Source organism: Protopterus annectens, chromosome 8.part1, assembly GCF_019279795.1.
Source record: "Protopterus annectens isolate FY-2018-M chromosome 8.part1, PAN1.0, whole genome shotgun sequence".
NCBI lineage: Eukaryota > Metazoa > Chordata > Ceratodontiformes > Protopteridae > Protopterus > Protopterus annectens.
In genome coordinates, this window is record NC_056742.1 from 374007830 (window position 1) to 374030644 (window position 22815).

At 36.3% G+C, this 22815-nt stretch overlaps 1 protein-coding gene across 1 annotated transcript in view; it reads left to right on the top strand.

Moving 5' to 3' along the window:
- Nucleotides 1-22815, top strand: part of ABCC12 (ATP binding cassette subfamily C member 12) — a 1155696-nt gene that overhangs the window by 1039758 nt on the left and 93123 nt on the right. The window contains exons 26-27 of the mRNA XM_044081948.1: nt 1262-1451; nt 17931-18090. Coding sequence (XP_043937883.1) covers nt 1262-1451; nt 17931-18090 — 350 coding nt within the window. The remainder of the gene's footprint in view (nt 1-1261; nt 1452-17930; nt 18091-22815) is intronic.

A 22815-nucleotide genomic window follows, 5' to 3' on the forward strand; every position in this document is an offset into this window, starting at 1 on the left:
TCTCTAATGCTGTTGGAAAATCCTGGAATCTTCTTCCCAGTGACCTCTCCTCACTCACCTCTTTAACACTCTTCAAAAACAGACTGAAACTTTACCTTAAAACGCACTGGCTATGCCCTTGTACCAAACCTGACTAGTCATCTATCTTTTCAAGCTGGGCTTTCCCTATCGATTACGTCTCACCTACTGTTATACCTTCCTATTACTATTTTGTATCATCTCTCTCTATATTACATTACTTCTATGCTCTGTGGATACTGGTTTTTAAGTTAATACTTTATCAATATCACTACAAAATTAACTTCTTTTTTACTATTGACTTTACCTGTATAATGCATTGTACCTGTGAAATACATTGTTATGATTCTTGCCCTCACTGAATATCCTATGCTAACCTGTATGCTGTACTACATATGTTACTATTGTATAAATATTTTTTTTCCTATTTGTTATTGTTATTGTAGTTGTATGTCTTTGTTTATGTCTCGAAGGTTATCTCCCCTGGCCTCTACTGAAAATGGGCATATATCCAGTTAGACTAGCCCGGTCAACAAATGTAAAATAAATAAATAATAAACTATATTGGTAGTGTAACCTATAATTGAGGCAATGTAGTTTTCTAGCCTTAAGAGTAGTACACACTCTCCTTAAGAATGAATAAAGCAAAAGAAAAGGGAAAACTAGTTGTAGAGGGATGATTACTTTTGATATTGGCGTAAGATCTACTAACATAGAATAGTTTCCATGCTCGAACAGAATTTTTACCTTCTTCATAATGTGGCCCTGCAGACTGTGTTACAGAGTTATATATTAACTGACACCTTTTTCTACCATTAATTACTGATATCATCTCCTGCTAGTATGCCTTTCCATGGCTTATTTTTGTCTTTCTATGGCATACCTTTTGCAGCTGTATCATGTGCTACACTGTGTATCATTCTATATTCAAGTGCATTGTATGTATTTCTTTGTCTGCCTCAGTGTGCTGTCCTGGTGACTGGCCAATAAGCTCAATACAGCAATGTGTCCTTCCACAGGATTCATCACTAGTCTTTGAAACTTAAGAGGTAATTAAAGTGCTTGATTATAGCTGCTGAAGCTCTCATCACTTACATTTTACTGAATTGCTCATCTACAGGACAACAGTTCGGACTATCTCCATGTTATATTTTGTTGTCATGCGGTAAAATTGATGCCTGCTTTAAGTACTTGTTGGTTCGCTGACAAACACTAATTCTGAATTTCATTGATTCTGCCACAGGACCCTCTTTCTGAAGCACCATTGCATGTTGATGGTGTAGTGATTCCCAAGGGATGGCCGAGCCGTGGCGCAATTACATTTAAACATTTTCACATGAGGTACAGAGAGAACACACCAATAGTACTTCAAGACTTGGACATCAGTATATATCCACAAGAAAAGATAGGAATTGTGGGAAGAACAGGTTCTGGTAAGCATATGTTTTGTTCATGAATGTATTTTAAATTATATTGTAGAGAAATACCGTGTGTTGTCTGCGCATATGTTAAACAGGTATTACATGGATGACATTTGTCTGAGCATATGTCAAACAGGTATTACATGGATGAAATATGTCTGGGCATATGTTAAACAGGTATTACATAGATGAAATATGTCTGGACATATGCTAAACAGGAATTACATGGATGACATATGTCTGGGCATATGTTAAACAGGTATTACAGGGATGACATATACTAACATGCTGGTAATTTATCAGAGAATATAGGAATGCCAGCCATCTTCAAACTAATGAAAATACATAATCTATAAAAGATGAAAAGAAAACCCACTAGAGCCACCACGACCGGTCAAAACTTTATTTAACACACAAATAAGCACTTTCGAGCATTAGCTCTTCATCAGATCTAAAAACACTTAAAATCAACCATATTTAAGCAAATAGCAACCAATTAAAATCACTAGCAGAACCTATGCCCCTTCAATAAGGGTTTTAAAGGCATATTATTGAATCCCCAAATGATGTGGATATTCTACAAAAGGGTCTTACAGAAACATATGCTTGGTGCCAGAGCCATGGACTCAAGCTTAATGCTAAGAAATGTATAGTTATCCCCTTTGGGAAAAAACATGTACCCATGAATTACCACATAGGCAGCAGTACACTAAACACCGAAAGTGTGATGAGAGACTTAGGGACACAGGTGGACAGTGGTCTCACCTTCGATAACCACATCGCCACAACAGTCAGGAAATTCTTCTATGTGGCACACCTCATTACTAAGGGCTTTTCATCCAGAAAAAAGGAGGTCATTGTCCCACTGTACTTATCCCTCATTAGACCCATTATAGAGTACAATGCCCTGTTTGGTATGTACCTCACAAGACATCTGCAACAGCTGGAAAGGCCGCAGAAATACCTCACTAAAAGAATCACAGGCCTAAAGCAGATGCCTTATGCTGACCGTCTAAAAAAACTCCAGCTATACTCTGTGGCATATCCTCTACTCAGAAGTGATTGCTGCTTAACATACAAGGCCATGTCATACCCTGAGCTGTTGGACATGCTCCACTTAAAGAAATCCCAAACCCTCAGAGCCACATGCTCCAGGGATCTAAACCTTGTCATCACAATGAGCAAAACATGCTGGAGGGATTGGTTCCTGACCCAGAGACTCCCCATACTCTGGAATAGACAGCCCATATATGTCAAGCAGAGCGCCTCATTGGCCCTCTCCAAAAAGAACCTTAACGATTAGATGGGAGATAGAAAATTCACCCCAGGGATCATGTCAGTCGCCCTGCTAGACAGGGGTTCAGGGAAGTAAATATTGTGGGAAAAATATCCAGGGAATTGTTATGGCTAGGCTTATATAGGCCCTAGGGCCGATAGCCTAGTACCATCCTATGAACCTATACAAGCATTTAACCCAGGTGTATGGTTAGCTTGCAATTCAGCTATCCATCTTAACTCAGCTAATTCAGTACTGTGTATAATGTTACCCCCCCCCCCATGCTCACTTGTTGAATATATAACACCATAAACTGAAATCTATGCTCTTTACTTGTTTCAATGTGTTGATATAGAGCATTACTTCTTAAACATAATCTGATGTCACTCATATGTTGCAATATACATTGTTTTAACATTCTATTAGTCTTCCCAACATAGAATGCTTGGCATGATGTGCACTCAGCTAAATACATCACATTTCTAATTCTGCAGTCTGCAGGTAATCTAAATGTATACTCCCTACCAGACACAGGGTGTACAAAGATGTTATTTTCTTTGACATATTGACATGCCTTGCATTTCCTGCATTTAAAAGTTCCTAACTTCTTCCTATGAGGTATAGATTTGTTGGGAAGTATGTTCTTACATAAAATCTGCTTCAGATTTTGGTTGTTAGTATGAGCAAATTTGGGTTGGGGACCTACTATTGCTTTTAACTTATCATCAGTAAGTAAAATCTTGCAGTTCTTGTTATCACCTGAGAAATGGCATCAGTATCACTATTATAATGTAATTTATTCTCACAAATAGGTTATTTTTTAGCTTCTGTTCATTAACAATAGTCCCTTTGTCAGAATTGTCCATATTACATTCAAACCATGACTTGCCTCTATTCCTTCTCCAACTTTTTGTCCTAGGTATTGTGTTTGTGTTGAATAGCCACGACTAGCCAACATATGCTGCATGTTGTCTAACTCACTTTCATATATACTATCTTCAGTACATAATCTAGAGATTCTTAACCCCCCCCCCCCCCACACACTCATTACATTATCAGAAATGTGCCTTGAGTACATGCTGTCATACAGTAACATGTTATTTCTACAACAACTTTTCCTTACCTGAATTGTTGGCCAGATGGCAAGCTTTGAACTTAGATACCAGCTTTAAATATATACAGTTGTTGCTGGACTTTTTTTTTTCACCTATTGAAAATGAACTGGCTGAAAAAATAGAGAAAATGTATATTTGGCTAACTGCATGAAACGCACTTAATTTTTCATTGCTAAGAAGAATCAGAAACTCAGAGATAGAAAAGCCTCACATCTCTCGCAGATTCGTAGGAAGGTAGATAGTAACGCCTTGTTTAAACATATATCATCCACCAACAATGAACATTTTTTTAAGTTTAGAGTACTAGAGACAATTAATCTTAAAAAAAAAAAAAAAGAGGGGGGATCATATTATTAAAACAGAGTTAGCAGAATACAGGTGGATCAATTATTTTAGAGCTGATACACCTTCAGGACTTAACACTATGAACAACATAAGACCAGTACTAAAATATAAACCACTCTTGAGTATAAAAGTGTGTTATATTAGATATATGTTTTAGATTTCATATAATATATTTTTTTAGCTTTATTATTCTGGGCTGCTATATCATAAATGATTGAAATTTATAAGTGCTTTACAAATGTACTTTATAAGCACATTTTTAATTGTGTTGTTTAAATTTATTTATAGTATAGCCGCGGTGGTACGGCGGTAGCATTGTTACTTCACAGCAAGAGGTTCTCCCATTCGATTCTCAGCTGGGCTTGGGAGTGCCTTCTGTGTGGAGTCTGCATGTCCTCCCCGCGGTTGGGTAGCGTTCAAAAGACATGCTTGTGTAAATGGGCGTGCCTTCATTGAAGGTTCAGTGTCAAGCTGGCACCTCGGCGTTTTGTAAAAATCTACTGCCAATCATTAGCGGACCCGGAGTTCCGCTGTGGCGACCCCTTACCGGGAAAAGCCGAAAGACAAACAACAACATTTTATAGTAGTGCACGTTTCTAGGTCATAATATATACATGTTTTACATACGTATTTATTAAGTCATTATCATATGAAGTCATTTTATCATATGACCATGTAACATGTGACAGAATAGTTGTTTCTAATAGGCCAGATGTATTTATTTAAACTTTGAAGAACGGTCATGCAGATTTTTGCATTGAGAAAGAGTCTTGTAGACTTGAAAGCTTTGCTGTTGTGCCATGTTTTGGAATAATTAAAGGTCTTTCTTGGTATCTGAGACGACTGGAGTACTTTTTTTTTTTTTTGGTTTATGTTACGTTTCTTCCCTCTGTGCTCCTTATTACTGCCAAACTTTTGTATTTTTGTACGTTTCATTTCTTTACACTTGGATGAGGACCCTACAATTGTCTACAGGAAGAGAAATAAAAAGTAACATCTGGACTTCCCTACAGAGCTCCCCACCCATATAGCAATTTGGAAGAGAATACTTCCCCAGATGATTTATTTAATTATTTCACTAACTATGCATGTATTTATTTAATTATTTTAATTATACTTTCTATGCTAATTAGGTAAACGAACTTAACGCTGAACTGTTTTCAGTCATGACCTGGGCAAAATGGCAGCAGCAAACATGCAACAATATCTAGCCGAGCAAGAATAAATTATATAAATACGCAGTATTGAACTAGATACGTACATACATAAGTATTTCTTCAACATTTCATTTATCTTAAACAAGTATGGACTGCTAAATAAATATAAACAATAAAAAAAACAGTAGGTGACACACAGAGCAAGAAGAAGGTATTGATGATGATGATTATTCGTTACCCTGCAATATTTGCTCTGATAAGAGAAATATTTACAGATTTTCAAAATTATATCAGCATTCAAGGAATGCATTCCAGAGTCACAAACAAATAGCCAAGCCACTACTAATCCTGTACAGGTATTTGCATGCTGAGTGAATATCTGCAGATGGGGCTTAACTGAGACCCCTAGGGCAGCCATACATATTTATCTGCAAGGTGTGATTTTTAACACTTTGCAAAATACTGGAAGACTGATGCTATTTTGCACATATTGTGGCAAATCATTCTAGGTGAGAACAATTTTATTAAATGTTTTTTTTTTTTGTGGCAGTTAAGGTAAATTGAGGTCTTTGCAATTGAAAGCTGTCCTGGCTTCTCAAACTATAAGTTGAATTTTTAATAAAGATCCGTTATCTAAGCACAGTGCAATTACCTCTCATTCATTAGTTTAAAGATGAGGTTACTAAATAAGAAATTATCCCTAGCCTCCACTGGTATCCATTTAATTTACAGCAAGTTACCCAGGAATGCTGATGTTTATGGTCCAGCTATATAAATCTTAGTACCTTATTCACTGCAATTTGTAACACAGCAGTTTTACAATCATAAGAAAAGCATATGCAAGTCTTGGTAGCAGTGTGTTGCAATTACTCATCTAGCTTGCTAAGGATAACAGTAGATGTTCTTTATGAAATTTTTCGTTGGTTAAGGTGTTTAGTACTTTGCAGCTCTGTGTGCTTGGTGAAGGTCAATGCTTGGTCCAGGGTAATGATGACCTGATACTTTTGAGTATTGGAAGAAGGTATGGGAGTGTTATCTGTATGTTGAAATAACAGTGGAGTGGTATTAGCCATTTTTTGTCTGTCCAAGAAATTATATTTGTTGATTTGTTAGTATTAATAGTCTGTTTCTATATATCCAGTTCCAAACAGTAGAAAATCATTTTGTAGATCCGAATTAAGTTGATTGGGAGTTTTGTGTCTTTCACTAGTAATAAGTTATAAGCATACAACATACAATATATATTGGGTAGGTATGATGCCAAGTCTTACTTAAACACTGTGGGTGTACCACTTAAAATTGAGAACATCCAAAATTCCCTTCACAAAAATTGACAGCAGGTGGTCAAAAGCACAAAAGCTGACATAGCAATATGCATGTGCCAAGAAACAATCTCGGCATATGTAATCTTTTGTTTAAAAACAATGACACAAAACATAATTTCTTGCTGGAGGTAAGCCCCCCTGCACCCCCACACCCCTTGTTAATTATTTATACTAACTCAAATATCACACAAACACGGAGTAGGAGCAGGTTTCCCAACTCTGTATTTGTGCGATCCCGCACACCTATTGACACACTCAGTATCAACACTGGCATCCAACACTACAGACCCATTGGAAATTTTTGGCCAGTAATGAAAATCTTTGAAAAACAAATTTACCAGCATATATTTAAACACATAAACAGGTGTGGTCTACTCTGTGGCCAGAAATATGGTTTCAGAAATTCATTTAATACCCTAACAGCCCTTCCTCACAGCCACAGAAACTATTTACAAAAATATAAATCATGGCCTTATTGCAGCAGGAATATTCCTAGACCGTACTCACACCTTCCAAACAGTAAATCATAGCCTCATTCTCAATAAACTGAAAAGACTTAATTTTAGTGATATACCATCCTTTGGTTCAAAAACTACTTATAGGATAAAACCGATCCAATCTACTACAATAATCTGTTTTCCAAAATGTGTATAATTAACACTGGTGTTTCTCAAGGCTCATTTTTAGGGCCACTTTTATTCTCACTTTTTGTTAACGACATCACACATGATCTGACTGATGTCAAAATAGTCATGTATACATGTGATATTTTACTACTGAAACTAACAAAACTCAGCAAACTTTAAAACACGATAAACAATCTAGATTCACTGATCTCTGCAAGTGGCTTCACTCAAATAAATTTCTTATTAATATCTCCAAGACAAATATTATGGTATTTTCAACAGCAAAAAAAAAAAAAAATCTATCATCACTACCTGCATTAACGATGAAAGACCCTAAAGGAAATGCCATTCATAGAGTTACACTGCAAAAATGCCTAGAGGTAATGCTAGACCATCTTCTGAACTTTAATATTCACACAGATAATATTGCAAATAATGTCATTGCACAGCTAAAACTATGTTACAGCATCTTTTATCTGCTCTCTCCATCTGCTCATATACCCATAGCCAAAAATGTCTCAATACCCAACCAGGAATATACTTTAGTTTTAATCAAACTTTATTCTTCAAAGAACACCCCAAAAATTCAAATAAATGAGAATAAAGTATCCGTATATGCATTCCTAGCTGATCTCATTTCTCATCGCTGCTTACTGACAGAAAATTACACTGGCTTCTCATTACCTATTAGGCCTTATTTCTCCTAAATATGCTTATATATAAAATTTATACAATTGGCTGCTGTCCACCGCAGTAAAAGATTACTTCAAATAATGGACATACACCACACTTTTAGAAACTCCCAAGAAAATGCCTTTACTCTCATTAGATCAAGATATAAGTAAATCATGCGATGTAGGAACGCTCCGGCTGGCGTTTCTCAATTCTGTCTAACATGAAAACTCAGTATAGAATACAAAATCCAACGACTGTAGAAAGTAAAACAGGCACGTTCTTTATTCAGTTAGCGCTTTCACCCCAACAGGGCTTCCTCAGACTGTACATAAAAAATAAAATCGCACAGTCCTTATATACTTGTTCAATCAGTCAATAAAAAGAATTAATTAATCAATTATAAAATTGTCATAGCATCAATTGTGAAACATTTTCCTTATATAATATGCAATTACAAATGTAAAGTGTAATAGTTCCTTATCTTAATTAATCTTCATGTGTGTAAAATACTTATATATACTTAATAATAGATAAATATGCATAAAAACTTTAAAACTATCACATTATACATATTATTTCAATCTCCAGTACTAACACATGTCATTTACCATCTGTCCACTAGATGGTACTATATCACATAATAAATACTAGTGTTACATATACATCCCTAGATATAATGTAATACATTAAACAAATAGAAAAAAAGCCATGTTAATATTTAAATCACGTTTATAAGACATATATTTAAATGAGATATATATATGTGTATGTTTAAAATCAAAATCTCTTCAAATTTTGTGTGTATGTCTTCAAATTTTTTATAAAAATTTTCTAACTGTTAAACTGTGCACATTAAAAATCCAACTGATGCTTGTAATTCATAGCAGTATAACACACTGTAAATCTAAATTAGTTTGTCATAAATACACATATTTCTCTAAGTATAAGTCCTACAAGTTGACTAGCTGTACTACCTGCAAGACCGTTAATGCTGCCTACGAAAATAGTATAAGTGGAAGAATGGTACTTGGGATTAAAGCCTAGTGCTTTAACCCTCTTCCAGGTTTCCTTTTCTTTAAAATAGGGTGTAGGCTGACTTTGTCATTTAGACCAGGGGGATGATCGGCCTTACATCTAATGATCCATTTAGTCTCCATTTCCAGTGTGAGCGTTTCTAGATCCCCACCCCTAGGGTTATGATTGATGGTTTGTAAGACAAAAAAGCTAAACTTGTGTGTCTTGCCCTTAGTTTTATAATGTTTAGCTAGGGCATTCCGCTCATTACCTACCCTCATACTATAATCATGCTCCCTAATCCTTTCTCTTAGCTGTCTATTGGTCTTTCCAATATAAAAAGCTGTACAGGAGCAACACTGGGCTAAATAAATAACATTCTCTGTCCTACATGTAGTGCCAGTGAGAAAATTAAAAGTTCTGCCAGAAAGCGGAGGCTTAAAGACAGTGTCAGTATTTATAAAACCACACTGGTTACAGTTATGACAGGGGGTGGTATTAGTGAGATGTATATTCTGCTCATTTTGAGTCTTATGACATAGAATTCTTTTCAAGTTTAGCTTGTTTTTATAACAAAACCTAGTTCTCCCACCTACCAAACTGCTAATATCAGTTTCTAGTTCTAAAACATGCCAATGTTTCTCAATAATAGTTCTAACGTCATATATATCACTCGTGTAAAATAATGGTATACTAACAGATAAATCTCTGTGTTCTATCATTTTTACGTCACAAACATCATGTGCTCCTATATTGATTAGGCTAGAAAAATAGGGTCTAGCTCTTGTATCTCTCATCCCTTGAACATCCAATATAATTTGGTCAACTTGTCTTTCGTTGTATTGTCTGTCCAATAATCTAGATTTTAATTCTATTATCTCTTCTCTAAACCCAACATCCGTAGGATTGAGTCTTGAGGCTCTCATAATCTGACCTTTAATTACTTTATCGAATATATGTTTGGGATGCATGCTGGTTCTATGCAATAATGTATTCCTAAAACACTCTTTTCTGTGTACTGACGTATTAACAATGCCATTAGGTAGTTTCATGATATTGACATCCAAAAAAGAGACAAAAACCTTGGAATAATTCATGGTAAAGCTCAAATAGTCAGTAAGTCTATTAATTTCTTTCTCAAATTCAAGTAATAAAGACTCACTTCCCTTCCATACCAGAAAGAGGTCATCTACAAACCTCTTGTAAAACGAGACATATTGTTGAAATAACATAGAAGGGAATAAACTTTCTTTCTCCCATTCAGCTAAGACAATGTTGGCGTAGCTATTGGCACAGGAGGTGCCCATAGCTACGCCATCATTTTGTATGTACATGTTGTCCTCAAAATAGAAGATGTTGTTCTCCAAAATGATTTCTAAAAATAATGCCAAAAGTTCTATAAACTGAATGTCCATGTCCGTATACTTCTTGAGGTAATTCTGTACATTTTCTATGCCTACAGTGTTAGGTATTACTGTGAATAAACTTTTTATATCTAGCGTAACTAGAAAATATTCAATGTCATCACCTAAATCAGATAGATAATCATATAAATCTAATAAAAATTGCTTACTATCTTTTAAAATATTAGAATTTGCTTCAACCACTGTTCTCAAATGATATTCCACAAATAAGGAGAATGGTTCTGTTAACCACCCCCAACCAGAGACAATGGGCCTCATCGGGGGGTTATTCAGGCCCTTATGAACTTTAGGAAGGCCCTTCAAGATGGGAATTAAGGGATGATTTACCTTAAGAAACTTATAAAAGTCCTTTTTTATTAAGTTACTTCTATACAAATCATCTATGGTATCATACACTCTGAATATTTTCATTATTACTTCATTGATGCCCAACCTAGTGTATGAACCATCACTATTCAACAGCATATTCATGTTGTTTAAGTAATGTTCAGAATCCATTATAACAATGGGTCCACCTTTATCAGCCGGTACTATCATAATGGTATTATCCTTTTTCAAATCTTGCATATTATTAACATATGCGCAAAGGAAAGCTTTGCAAGATTTGAAAAAGGATAATACCATTATGATAGTCCTGTAAAACAAAGTGTTATTGGTACACGTGTTAAATTCACATCCCTTCCCCCATCAGTGTGACATTCGAGCTGGTCCTGCCCTACTTAGTAGCTGTCATAATAATATATAACCCGTATGTACTTTAAATAACATTTTTAATTATGTGGTATCTCTTATTTAACCAGATTATTAAGTAGATTATTAAATATGTGATTTTATCCAAGACAGTATACTACATGGCTGGAAATATATCAACCTTAGTTCATTTGGCAATCAGAAAATATATATAAATATATACATATGCATTTTGCCTGTAAAAATCAATTTCTATTTTCATAACCTATTGTTAACAAAGATCACTTTCATCCTTCTAGACTTCTTCAGGTATGTTTACAAGAACCCTAAAAACAATCTATAAAATATATATATAATTGTATAATTAATTAGTATTGTTATTACATATCATTTTGAATAAAGTGGAAAAAATAACCAGAAAAAATGTATGTATGATGATGGAAACAAAATATACACTTAAATTTCAACTGATTTAAAATGGTATTTAAAACCAATTTCTAGAATAAAATAAAATAAAATATAATTAGTCATGTAAACAATGTGGCAATTTTCTAAGTTCCAGTGCACTTTTAATTGAGCAGTAGTAGTTTAGTCCAGACTTCCTAAAAGAGTTCAGCTTTAATTGCCACGTGAGTTCATGTTTCTCCAAAATATTTGGGAAGTCTCCTTCAAGATCACCCATGTCTATGCGATCCAGGATCTGGAACTTAAAACCTGTGTGTCTTTTTAATGCTGTACAATTATATATTTTCTATTATTATTTTTTGTTTTGTTTTGACGTAAGACGAGTTTAAGTTCGGTATTTCTACTAATACTGTCTGATCTGATTAATATACAGTGATTAACTACAACTATATGGACTGAAAATCTTCCACACAAAGAAGTTTCTTACACTATTTTGTTTTTGGACCCTCTACACTTTAGTGGGTTGTTTTGAGACGTCGAGGATATCACGGAGATTACTTGTTTTAAGTATAAAAGAATCAGACCAAAAAAGCTTTAAAACATCTTGAATCTTTCCTCCAAATTAAAATAACATAGAACAATAAAAAATGTGTGTGACCAGTTTACATTATTATGCTTTTTACATCTCCAGCAATCAGCTACAAAATGTTTATTAAACTTTGCTACTCTATTAGGAGCCAAAAAATCTCTGTATATGAATTTCCAAGTAAATAATCTCCAATACAAAGACAATGAGGTTTTTAATAGAGAAAGAATAAGCTGTTTTTTTTTAAATTTTGATCAGTAAAAATTGTTTAATGTTCTTTTGTGATAAAGCTCCAAAATTTGTCATTCAAATTACTATAATCAACTGCTGATATTGAATGTATTGTTAAAATAAAGTTATTAATTTCTTCATCTTTATAAATAATATCATTTACTTAGTAATTGTTAAGCACCCCCTACGTGTTGTTAAGGTTGGATCTGCACAAAAATCACCAGCACTAACCAGTAAACAGCAGAACCAGAAGAGCATAAAACAGCTTAGTTTCAACTCCTGTACAACTGCTTCCCTGTAGACAGGGAATACATAAGGACACCAACCCCTTCCGCCATTACTTTATCAGCTTTCAAAGCCAGCACAGTACATCATGATTTTTTATCTTACTTTTCACTCCTTTTTAGTACATGGAGCAGATAAATTTCCATGCTCTACAAAGAATTATGACTGGATCTCCAGTCAGAACAACTTATTATATGTTCTTGACATGGATGCTAAGATGCACCTCAGCAGCTTTGCTCTTGAATTGAATTTCTAGGCATCCATGTCTCTAACACATAATATACAGGATTATGATTGACTCAATGATTGTAACCTCCTTATTATACGTTCAAGATATGGATGCCAAGAAATTCACCTCGAGAGCATAATTTAAGGTTATGACTAGTGAGATTATCTTACTTCCGCGGTGGTGGTGCTGCGGTAGCGTTGTCGCCTCACAGTAAGACGCTGTCCGGTTTGATTCTCAGTTAGAGCATCTTCTGTGTGGAGACATGCGTGAATGGGCGTACCTTCGTTGAAGGTTGTGCATCAGGGCTGGTAACTCGGCGCGTAAAAATCAACTACCAATCATTAGCGGACCGGAGTTCCGCTGTGGTGACCCCTAACCGGGAAAAGCCGAAAGACACAACAACAACTAGTGAGATTATCTTAATTCTTTCTAGTGCATGGAGCTTTATATGCTCCATGTACTGTTAGTTAAAGGGGAAAATTACTAAGTATTTTATTGGCTTTCAAAGCTGTAAAACATTTAGTGGATGCTGTCAGAAAGCCTTACATTTAATGGCTGTCTACTGTCTAGATTTTTGCAGAGCATCCAGATTATTACTTCATATTTTGGTCTGTTCCTCATAATATCTATGGTTTTCAGGCAAAACACTGAAGAATGAAGTCATTAAATAATGATATACATTTGAGTTTCAGAGAGTTTGCATTCTTCACATTATGAGGTGAACACATCAACTTTTTTTCAAGAAGTTAGAGACACATTAAGGGCCCAAACAGCAGGCAGAAAGAAATCTTTTGCTCTGCTGCTGTCATTTGATGATCAGTACAGGCAGATGTTACTGACAAGCTTTAGACCAAGTCAGTACAGGCAGATGTTACTGACGAGCTTTAGACCAAGTCAGTACAGACAGATGTTACTGACAAGCTTTAGACCAAGTCAGTACAGACAGATGTTACTGACGAGCTTTAGACTTGACCTTGACAGTATAAGCATGGGGTGCTTAACAATTGTTAAGGTTCGGCTGAGTGCCACTTTAGCGCTTAACTAGTTTGCCTTTTTAAGAATATGATGGCTAAGCTTTGTTGGGTTGAAAGTGAAGGAGAAACTGCAAAACAGTGACCAAGAATGGAAGATATTCATGCCTGCAGCAGTAAAGTTTTCTGCTCCCCAGAGAGTTTTTTGCATAACCAGAGGAGTCTGTGAAAGTTGCGGTTTAAGAACTCTACAGGATCTCCTTCCTCGGGGTGCAGTTGCCAATCAGTCTGACAACATTGTGGTAGTTTGATGCATCAGCAGGGGGGAACTCACTTTTATCCCTCTGTGTTAAAGGCCATGAAGTCATGGGAATGGGACATGTTGTTTGATCACTTTCTAATAATAATCAAAATTCTTGGACAAGCCAGTTCTCTAATGGACAAGCTCAGCCAGTGTTTACTGATGCTTCACAAGTGGCCTGTCATATGATGAGTGGTCAATGCCATCTACCTTCACTGGGGAAAGTCTTACTGCAACCTTGTTGCATACCTGTACAAACCAAACCAAAAAGAGCAGCGACTTCTCCCCAATTTCCCCTAAAGAAACAGATGTCCCAAGGTGTTATGGTTCCGCACTGGGCTCCAGACCTTTAAATTTTTTCTACCATTTCCCCACATGATGAAATTTCTACAGAAAGGCAAATAGCGCAGTCATTGCTTTTGTCCTGCACTGACCTGGATTAGTGTGGTTTTCCATGCTATATCATCTTCTTCTACTGAAACGTCTTCTCCCCAGATCTCACATAGATCTTGTGTTTTGTCAGCTGGGTAAGCCTCACTAAAAACTTTTAGTCTCTCAGAAAATCCTTTGGTTTTCCTAATTCCATTATTGGCCAGGGACCCTGTTTACCCCCTTCAGGTAGTACTGTTCCTATCAGTTGCTCAGAACCCGTCCACCAGAAAAATATGCAAAATTAAACCAAACATTATCTTTATGGGCACTAGCTAGTGATTCACTCCTTTCATAGTCCCAATATCACCAGTTTTGCAGTTTGGGTTTTAATTATTCTGCAGTCAAAGTATATTAGTGGTTATTCAAAACTTTCATCAGGGTCTTCATTTCTCTTCTCAGGCATCTCTAAAAGTCTGTAAAGATTTCCTATGAGGTGCCTTCAGTTTAAGACTACTTCTTAGAAAGTCTGTATCTTTTTGTGTCCTTAATTTCTTGCTTGAGACACTGATGTTGCCTACCTTTACATCAGGAGTAAAATCTGATCTTAAATTCTCATCTCAGAAATCCCTTTTTCCAGTGCACATTATACCAGTTAGGAGAGTCTGGGAATTTCATACTCTTACTGTGGTGGTACAGTGGTAGTGTTGTTACCTCACAGCAAGAGGTTCTCCCGTTCAGTTCTTGGCTTGGCTTGGGAGTGCCTTCTGTGTGTAGTCTGCATGTCCTCCCTGTGGTTGGGTAGCATTCGAAAGTCATGCGTGCGTAAATGGGTGTGTCTTCGTTGAAAGTTGGGCGTCGAGCTGGCACCTCGGCGTTTCGTAAAAATCTACTGCTAATCATTAGCAGACCAGAGTTCCGCTGTGGCGACCCCTTACCTGGAAAAAGCCGAAAGACAAACAACAACAACGTTTTAACCTCCATATTTTATCTTTCATACAGATTTCTTACGTTTTTGTACTAATAAAACATTTATGCCAAAGTCGCTACATAAATTAACAATAATCAGTCCACTCATCTTCAAGTGCACTTCGCTATGTAGCTTAAAAGAAAAGAGTGTTTGTTATAGTGCCGTGAAGTACAGAATTATCTAAGATGTTATCTTCACAGAACCAAAAGTACCAGAAAGGATGCTGTGCACTTTGTCTGCTTTGCTATAGGTAAAGCAAATTGGAATGTGTCCAAGGTTACTTTGTCCAGGTGATATTCAGATTGTTACTTTTTGTTATGCAAAATACATCAAAATCCTTTGAAATGCACCAAATGCTCATTTCACAGGGACCGTAGCTACCTCCTTAATTTACTTTAAAAACTCTTCTGTTTATGGTATCTGTACAGTGGTGGCATGGGCTTCTCTACACACTTTTGTAAGGGAAGTAAATAGCGTGGGAAGAAATAGCCAGGGGAATTTTTATGGCTAGGCTTGTATAGGCCCTAGGGCTGATAGCCTAGTACCAACCTATGAACCTATGAACCTATAAATGATGGCTATAATCTCAAGGTCTACATTGACCTTCAGGGCTACCATATTTTATGTATTCTATTATGATGTCACGCAAGCGAAGAAGCTGGGGACTCTGTCTTACTGCTGAAGTGAATAAACATGATTATATAAAATATGAATTTTATATTTACCATAACCTTCATCATCCATATCAATTTACTTCAAGATACCTCCCACCACCACCACCCTTAGCAAAATTTATCCCTTACAGAGGGGTGTATAGGAATATCCTTGAGGTCTATAGTGTTATATAGATTTTTAAATCTGTTTTTTATGCTCAACCTCTATCTAGAGAGATGGGGAAGTGTGGAGCATTATACAAGCCAGTAAAGGAGTTTTTGAGTTTGAGAGAATCTTAAAGGTGGCAAGTAACTGCCGTCTGTGGCACACTAATCCTATTGTTGAAGTGAACAAAAACAATCATGAAGATCTTTACAACTCTTTTTTTCTACAGAGAGCAAGACACTATTCAAGTCTGAAAATGTACAAATGATGTAATTGGCATATAACTGGTACACAAGACTTGTCACCCTTGCATTTAAATATATGAACAAAACGTTCTTTCTTTAGTGCCCCAGGGACCACAAAGCTCTTAAGGCTTTCATTCAAGTAGTCTGTTAGTAGAGTTCCAAGAAATCTATCAACTAGTTTCTTGGCAGATCTGAACACAGACAGCTGTTGATGCTGACCTTGTTAATATTTTGTGTAATGCATCTTTTAATAATCTCAGGTACACAAATGAGCTTACCTAACTTAACTCATTTCACATAACAAGGTTTAAATTAAAATAAAGGCTAATAATAACTGAGAAATTCATCCACCTCTTTATTAGCTTATTGCAAACCCTCTGTAGTAACATTTGCTTTGAATGATTTAATTTTCCTCTATATCTTCTGTAACGATTTTTAGATCTTTAGAGTTCTTTATCACTCTTCTGCTTTATTCAGTCTTTTAACCACCAACGTTTTTAATTACCTGTTGTAGTCTACTGCATGTGTTTAGACCAGAGTTCCACAGTGGTCTGTATTTTAAGATGGTCTGTTTGAGGATTGGATGGCACAATGATACAGTATTCAGCATTGTCTCTTGATGACAAGAGGCTCACTGGTTCGATTCCTGGCAGGGGTTCCTTCTGTATGGAGTCTGCATGTCCACATCACATTGTGTATGTGTGGATTTTCTCTGTGTACTCCAGTTTCCTCCCTCTCCAAAAACCTACAGTAGCTTGATTGGTGACTTGAAATTATCTGTGTGTGTGTGTGTGTGTGTGTGTGTGTGTGTGTGTGTGTGTGTGTGTGTGTGTGTGTGTGTGTGTGTGTCTGTCTGTGTGTAAGAAATCCCTGGTAGTTTACTTTTGTTCCCCTCTTGCTTAGTAAACACCATGGATGTTGAAGGCAGTTCATGGAGTGTGAACTTGGATGCATTTCAGGATAATTTAAAATAATTTAAATGTGTTTAATTTCACGATGCATTTTCTTTGTTTTAATGGACTGCACCCCTACCCCACCCCAGTGTGCATACTATTTCTCTCTCTTTTTTTTTTCCATTTTACAATGATCACAGAGATTTGGATTTGACTGTATTTCAAATTTTACAGCAAAACCACTAAAAGCCATTTACTAAACAAAACAGAACAGTCACTGAAAATAGACTTAATTATGAGCAACAGTAAACTTCTCCTACCTTGAATCTCACATTTTTTTTAAAAAATGCATTTAGCAAATCATTAAACCAGAAGTCATGCTGAGAAGCATCAGCTAGTGTCTATATGAATGGCACATGAATTCAAATGACAAAGTGCAACACATTTGCTAACAGGTTGATGAGTATATTATTACCGAATTACATTTACATTATCTCAGATCTGAAATGCTTTTTGTATTATGTATCTTACTGACTGCAGGGAAATCCTCACTGGGTGTAGCACTGTTCCGACTAGTAGAACCAGCCGCTGGGACGATCTTAATCGATAATGTGGATGTTTGCAGCATTGGCTTGGAAGACCTACGCAGCAAGTTGTCTATTATCCCACAAGATCCAGTATTATTTGTAGGAACTGTAAGGTAATGATCGTATCTTAGAAACATACATGTCATACAGTAACAAAACTGGCATTCTTGTGAGTAGAATCAAGTCTATTATTTTTCAGATTTAATTGACATTTTAATGCTTGTTTTTCTATGCTGTCATTTTAAACGTCAATATTTTTGGAGTTTACTGTCATATTTTAGATGCTTCTGTTGGAAAGCTAAACACAAGGTGGTACTAATATTTGTTGGGTGAACGTACGGGTATCCTTGGTGTCCATGAATGAACAGAGCTAGACGCTGGTTCACAGAGGCCATTTACATTAACACATGATGGCCCCGAATAAATGTAGCAAATTAACAAAGAAATAAATTAAAAAACATTTAATAGTAATACTAGCATTTAAACCTGACACATTATCAGCCTGCAGTCTTAACTGCCATTTGGTTTCTCTTCTCTAATTTATGAGGGAGATCACCTTCGGGTATGTCACCATCTTCATGATTCACTATGTAGAATAAAAACTTATTAAAACCCTCACATGTAGTGGAATGTTTGTAAAAAAAGAAGTTATGTACTCACCATAATGTTCCATCTGAGTAGTTGTACTTCATTTGTCTTCAACCTGTGGGTTACGGATCCGTATCGGATCCGAGCAGGCAACTTTTGCTAGCATCTGCTCCAAGCTCCAAACTCCTCCCCTTACCCATAATGCACCTCAACTGCCTTCCATCCCCAGATCTCATTTGCCGCGACTAGCTTATGCATTATGATCTCTTGAGCTCCAACTTTGTCAAGTGGGTAAAAACTTTTTGAATATCTTTTTTTTTTAAAATCATTAGGTAGTGTTAGTATAGGTTACCCTTTCTCCTCCCCTCGCTTGGTGCATCGAGTTTTAGTGTTTTAGGATAGTTAGAGTAGTTTGTATTGTTGTGTGGATTTTTTGCTTCCCCTCCCCCCTCAGTGTTTTCTGTGTATGAGTGTGGTGAGTGGCTGTGTGTGTCAGGAAGAAAGAAACAATCTTTTTCTTAAGTTTCTTTCTACTAAAAGATAGATGACTGACAAGCCGATTTTCAAGCGTTGCACTCATTGTGGCCATAAATTATCCCCTGCGGATGGCCACACTCTGTGTGTTATGTGCTTGCGCATGGCCCATCTGAGTGTGGACTGCAATATATGTGCAGGCTTCAACCCCTGTGCCATTAAGGATAGGAAGGCCAAGTTGGCCCTCAAAGGCCTCCTTCCCCCTCCAGAGACTGTTTCCTCATCTCCGGCTTCAGTCACAGTGACTGCTGTGGCCGCCTCTCCTTCCACTCTTCCCCTGGCTTCTCCACCCTCCCAGGCTGGGACTCAACCTCCTGTACAACAGCCTGTGGAAGCAGAGCAGAAAAGGGGCAGAGAGAGGGGGAGAGAGAGTCGAACGTGAGGGAAAAGCGAAAGAGGTCTCCGGACTTTCCTTCACCTGTTAAAACAATACGGATCTGTGACTCCCCTTGGCTCTGATCTCCAAGGTTCTCCCCGGAGCTGGAGGAGACACGTTCAGCTTTTAGGGTCTCAGTGTCCCGACCTGCCTGGTCGGAGTCTGTGGCCTCATCGAGGTCCACCCGGTCTTTGTCTGAGATTGAGAATCACAAGTTGAACCTACTGCAATGTAAACTGTGCACTTACATTTACATGTGTTTTGACTTTTACTATTTAGCACCTTGTTGTAGTTATTTATCACTAAATATAGTCCTTCATATATATATATATATATATATATATATATATATATATATATATATATATAAAACGGAACATACTGCACTATCCACATTTATATATATACCCTTATTTTTATTAGTTATGGGTATTTTAGAAGATGCCTTTTCTAATAAAAGTTTTAGTGAGGTTGTTTTTTTAAGAACAAGGTTAGGTTTTTCATCAACCATTCACAAAATTTCTTGGTTACCTCTTAAAATGGTCCATTTGCTAGTTACCACTTTCCTAAAAAATTTAGAATTTACAGAAATCTCAAAAGGCATTGCTTTATTATAGTTAACCCTATGTTTTGACAAATTAAAGCCAATCTTAGAATTCACTGTACTATTAAAGTTAATCTTAGAATTCAGTGTACTAGATATTTAATTTTTTTAATCATATAATTAGACCATTGTCCTTTAAAAATTGTAAAATTACATTATTGTGCAGAATATTTTCATTTCAGATGTTTGTATCAACTTACATATGGTTCATTTAATATTTCACATTTATTTTACTAATTTTCATGATATGTTAATTTTATCATGTGATGTATGAGCTTTGTAAGGTTATTTAAGGCAGTTCATTGAATGATTGTATGATGATGACGTCTATTATGCCTTGAAGATGAATGGGAAAAATAAAGCCTTGACTGTTTTTATACCCAAAACATGTTGGCAGTTTTAAAATTTAAGAATCAAAATTCATAGAAATAAATAAGAATTCCTGGGTCACAATTGTTTGTCCATATTATATCGGCTAAGATCCCTTCTACTCACTCATGTTATTTATCTGTTTTTATTTTTGCTGCAACACTTATCTGTCCATCTGTCAATCTTTCTGTCTACCAATCCAATTAATTTGTTAGCTTTTTCAGGCATATCCCAGGTCAAAAGTAAAACAATATATACAAATTTTGATACATGGACGATAGTAATTCAGTGAGATTACAAAGATACCAGACCAATTAATAAAAGCACAGACATTTATACTAACAGGCAAGATTTAAGCAGAGCTTCACTCCTGAGGTGAATTTGCTGACATCTATAGCTGGAACACATAATAAGCTGGTTATGATTGGTGACCCGATCATAATCTTCTATATCATTTTATGCCTTCCTAACCTGAGATTTTACATGGTGGTACTCCTTTCAAAGGTGTGCTATTGGAACTTAAATATTTTTCAATAAGTGCCACACTTAATACTCTACAAACAGGAAAAAGACAAGAATGATGCTTAAAAGAAAGGCTTATTAAGCATCATTCTGACATCTGAAAAGGTGTGTAACAAGCTTTCGTTAAACACAGCTAAACACTGTTAAAATTCTGGTTTCGTGCCAGAGACTAACAGCACCTAGTGCTGGCTGTCAAAGAATATAAGCAAAAGTTAATAAAGACTTTGCTCTGCCATACTTTTAAACAAGAAGTGCGATAGAATGAGGTGTTTCACTGCTTTTAAAGATGTTAGTTTCTCAGAGGTACACAGCTTCTCCTTGCTGTGTATGTCCCAGCAGCATTAAGTGTTTCACAGCATTCAAAGCTTGTAAACAATTTGCCCTCCTACACACTTTTTTTCTGTAACTGGTAATATCTGGAGCTGATAAAGCTCCATGTACTACAAAATAATTATGATTATGTCTCTGATCCCAACTGTTATAATGTGTTCTCAACACGGATACCAAGATTCACCTCTCAAACTTCACTTGAATCCACCTTAAATCCATAGCATCCATAAATCCATCAATCCTCCATAACAGTGCAGTTTGGATCTCTGTCTAATCATGACAAAAATAGGTTACATCAAATAGTCAGGTCTGCCGAAAATATCATTGATACTAGTTTGCCCTCCTTACAGGACCTGCACTATTCCAGAGTCATGAAAAGGGCAGGGGAAATCATCACCGACCTTTCACATCCAGGCCACCATCTTTTTGAACTATTACTATCAGCCAGATGTTATAGATTGATACACACCAAAACAAACAGATATAAGAACAGTTTTTTTCCACAGGCCATCAGGTTCATAAGTGGTTAACTCAGTTTATTAATTTGGGCTATTATTTTTCCCAAGCCTCCGAGGATTCTGCAGTATTGTTTACATGTTGTTAATACTTCTTTCTGTCAGAGTTTATTTCAGTATTTCTTGCACTGAGTTGCACTTTGCACCTTGTATGTATATGTATATTTACTTTTTTGCCTTGCTCTTAATAGTTAGATGTATGTCGTTTGTCTTGTTCTTAATAGTTGTATGTATGTCGTTCATACTTGGAGTCACTGAAACCAGAGTCAGATTCCTTGTATGTGTGCATACTTGGCCAATAAATGTGATTCTGATGCTGATTCTTAAAGGTGCCTTTCTTGGCATCCATGTCTCAAACACATAATAAATTGATTATGATCAGTTATTAATGGCTTACATTCAGTAGCTCATTGCACATTTCCATTTATCAGCTGCTTGAGTAAACTAGCTTATAAGGTAGCAGTTATTTCTGCACTGTTGGTCATTTCACTTAGAAGTGACAACTTGCTGTTCAAAGTGCAGTGTATTTTGTGTATTCTGATCATGAAGCTCCCCAGAGAAAGACTGAAATAGGTTTGCATTACCGGACAGTGATCACCCTTTTTATTCAGGGGATTGCAACCTGAGAGTAAGAATACAAAAGCAATTGAGGGCGAAAGGAGGCTTGACCCCAACCTGCACAAAATGTTGTCTCAACTGCCCGTGACATGGCAAGCTTGAGAACAGGTGTTACATGTGTTACACATGTTACAAGGATTTGTGTATTCAGTCCATCAGTTATAAACAGTAGTTGCCAGGTAACTATGGTACAGACTTGGATGCTTCAAATACTCATAGAACAATATTAATGGGTTATATTCCCTACTGCCACAAATGCAAAACAGTAAATAACTTTTCCAGAAAAATAATATTCATATAATAAAGTACTACATTCATAGGATCATAGAACATTACTAGGTTAACGGCCCTAGGGCCCTTACAAACCTAGCCAACTTCTACC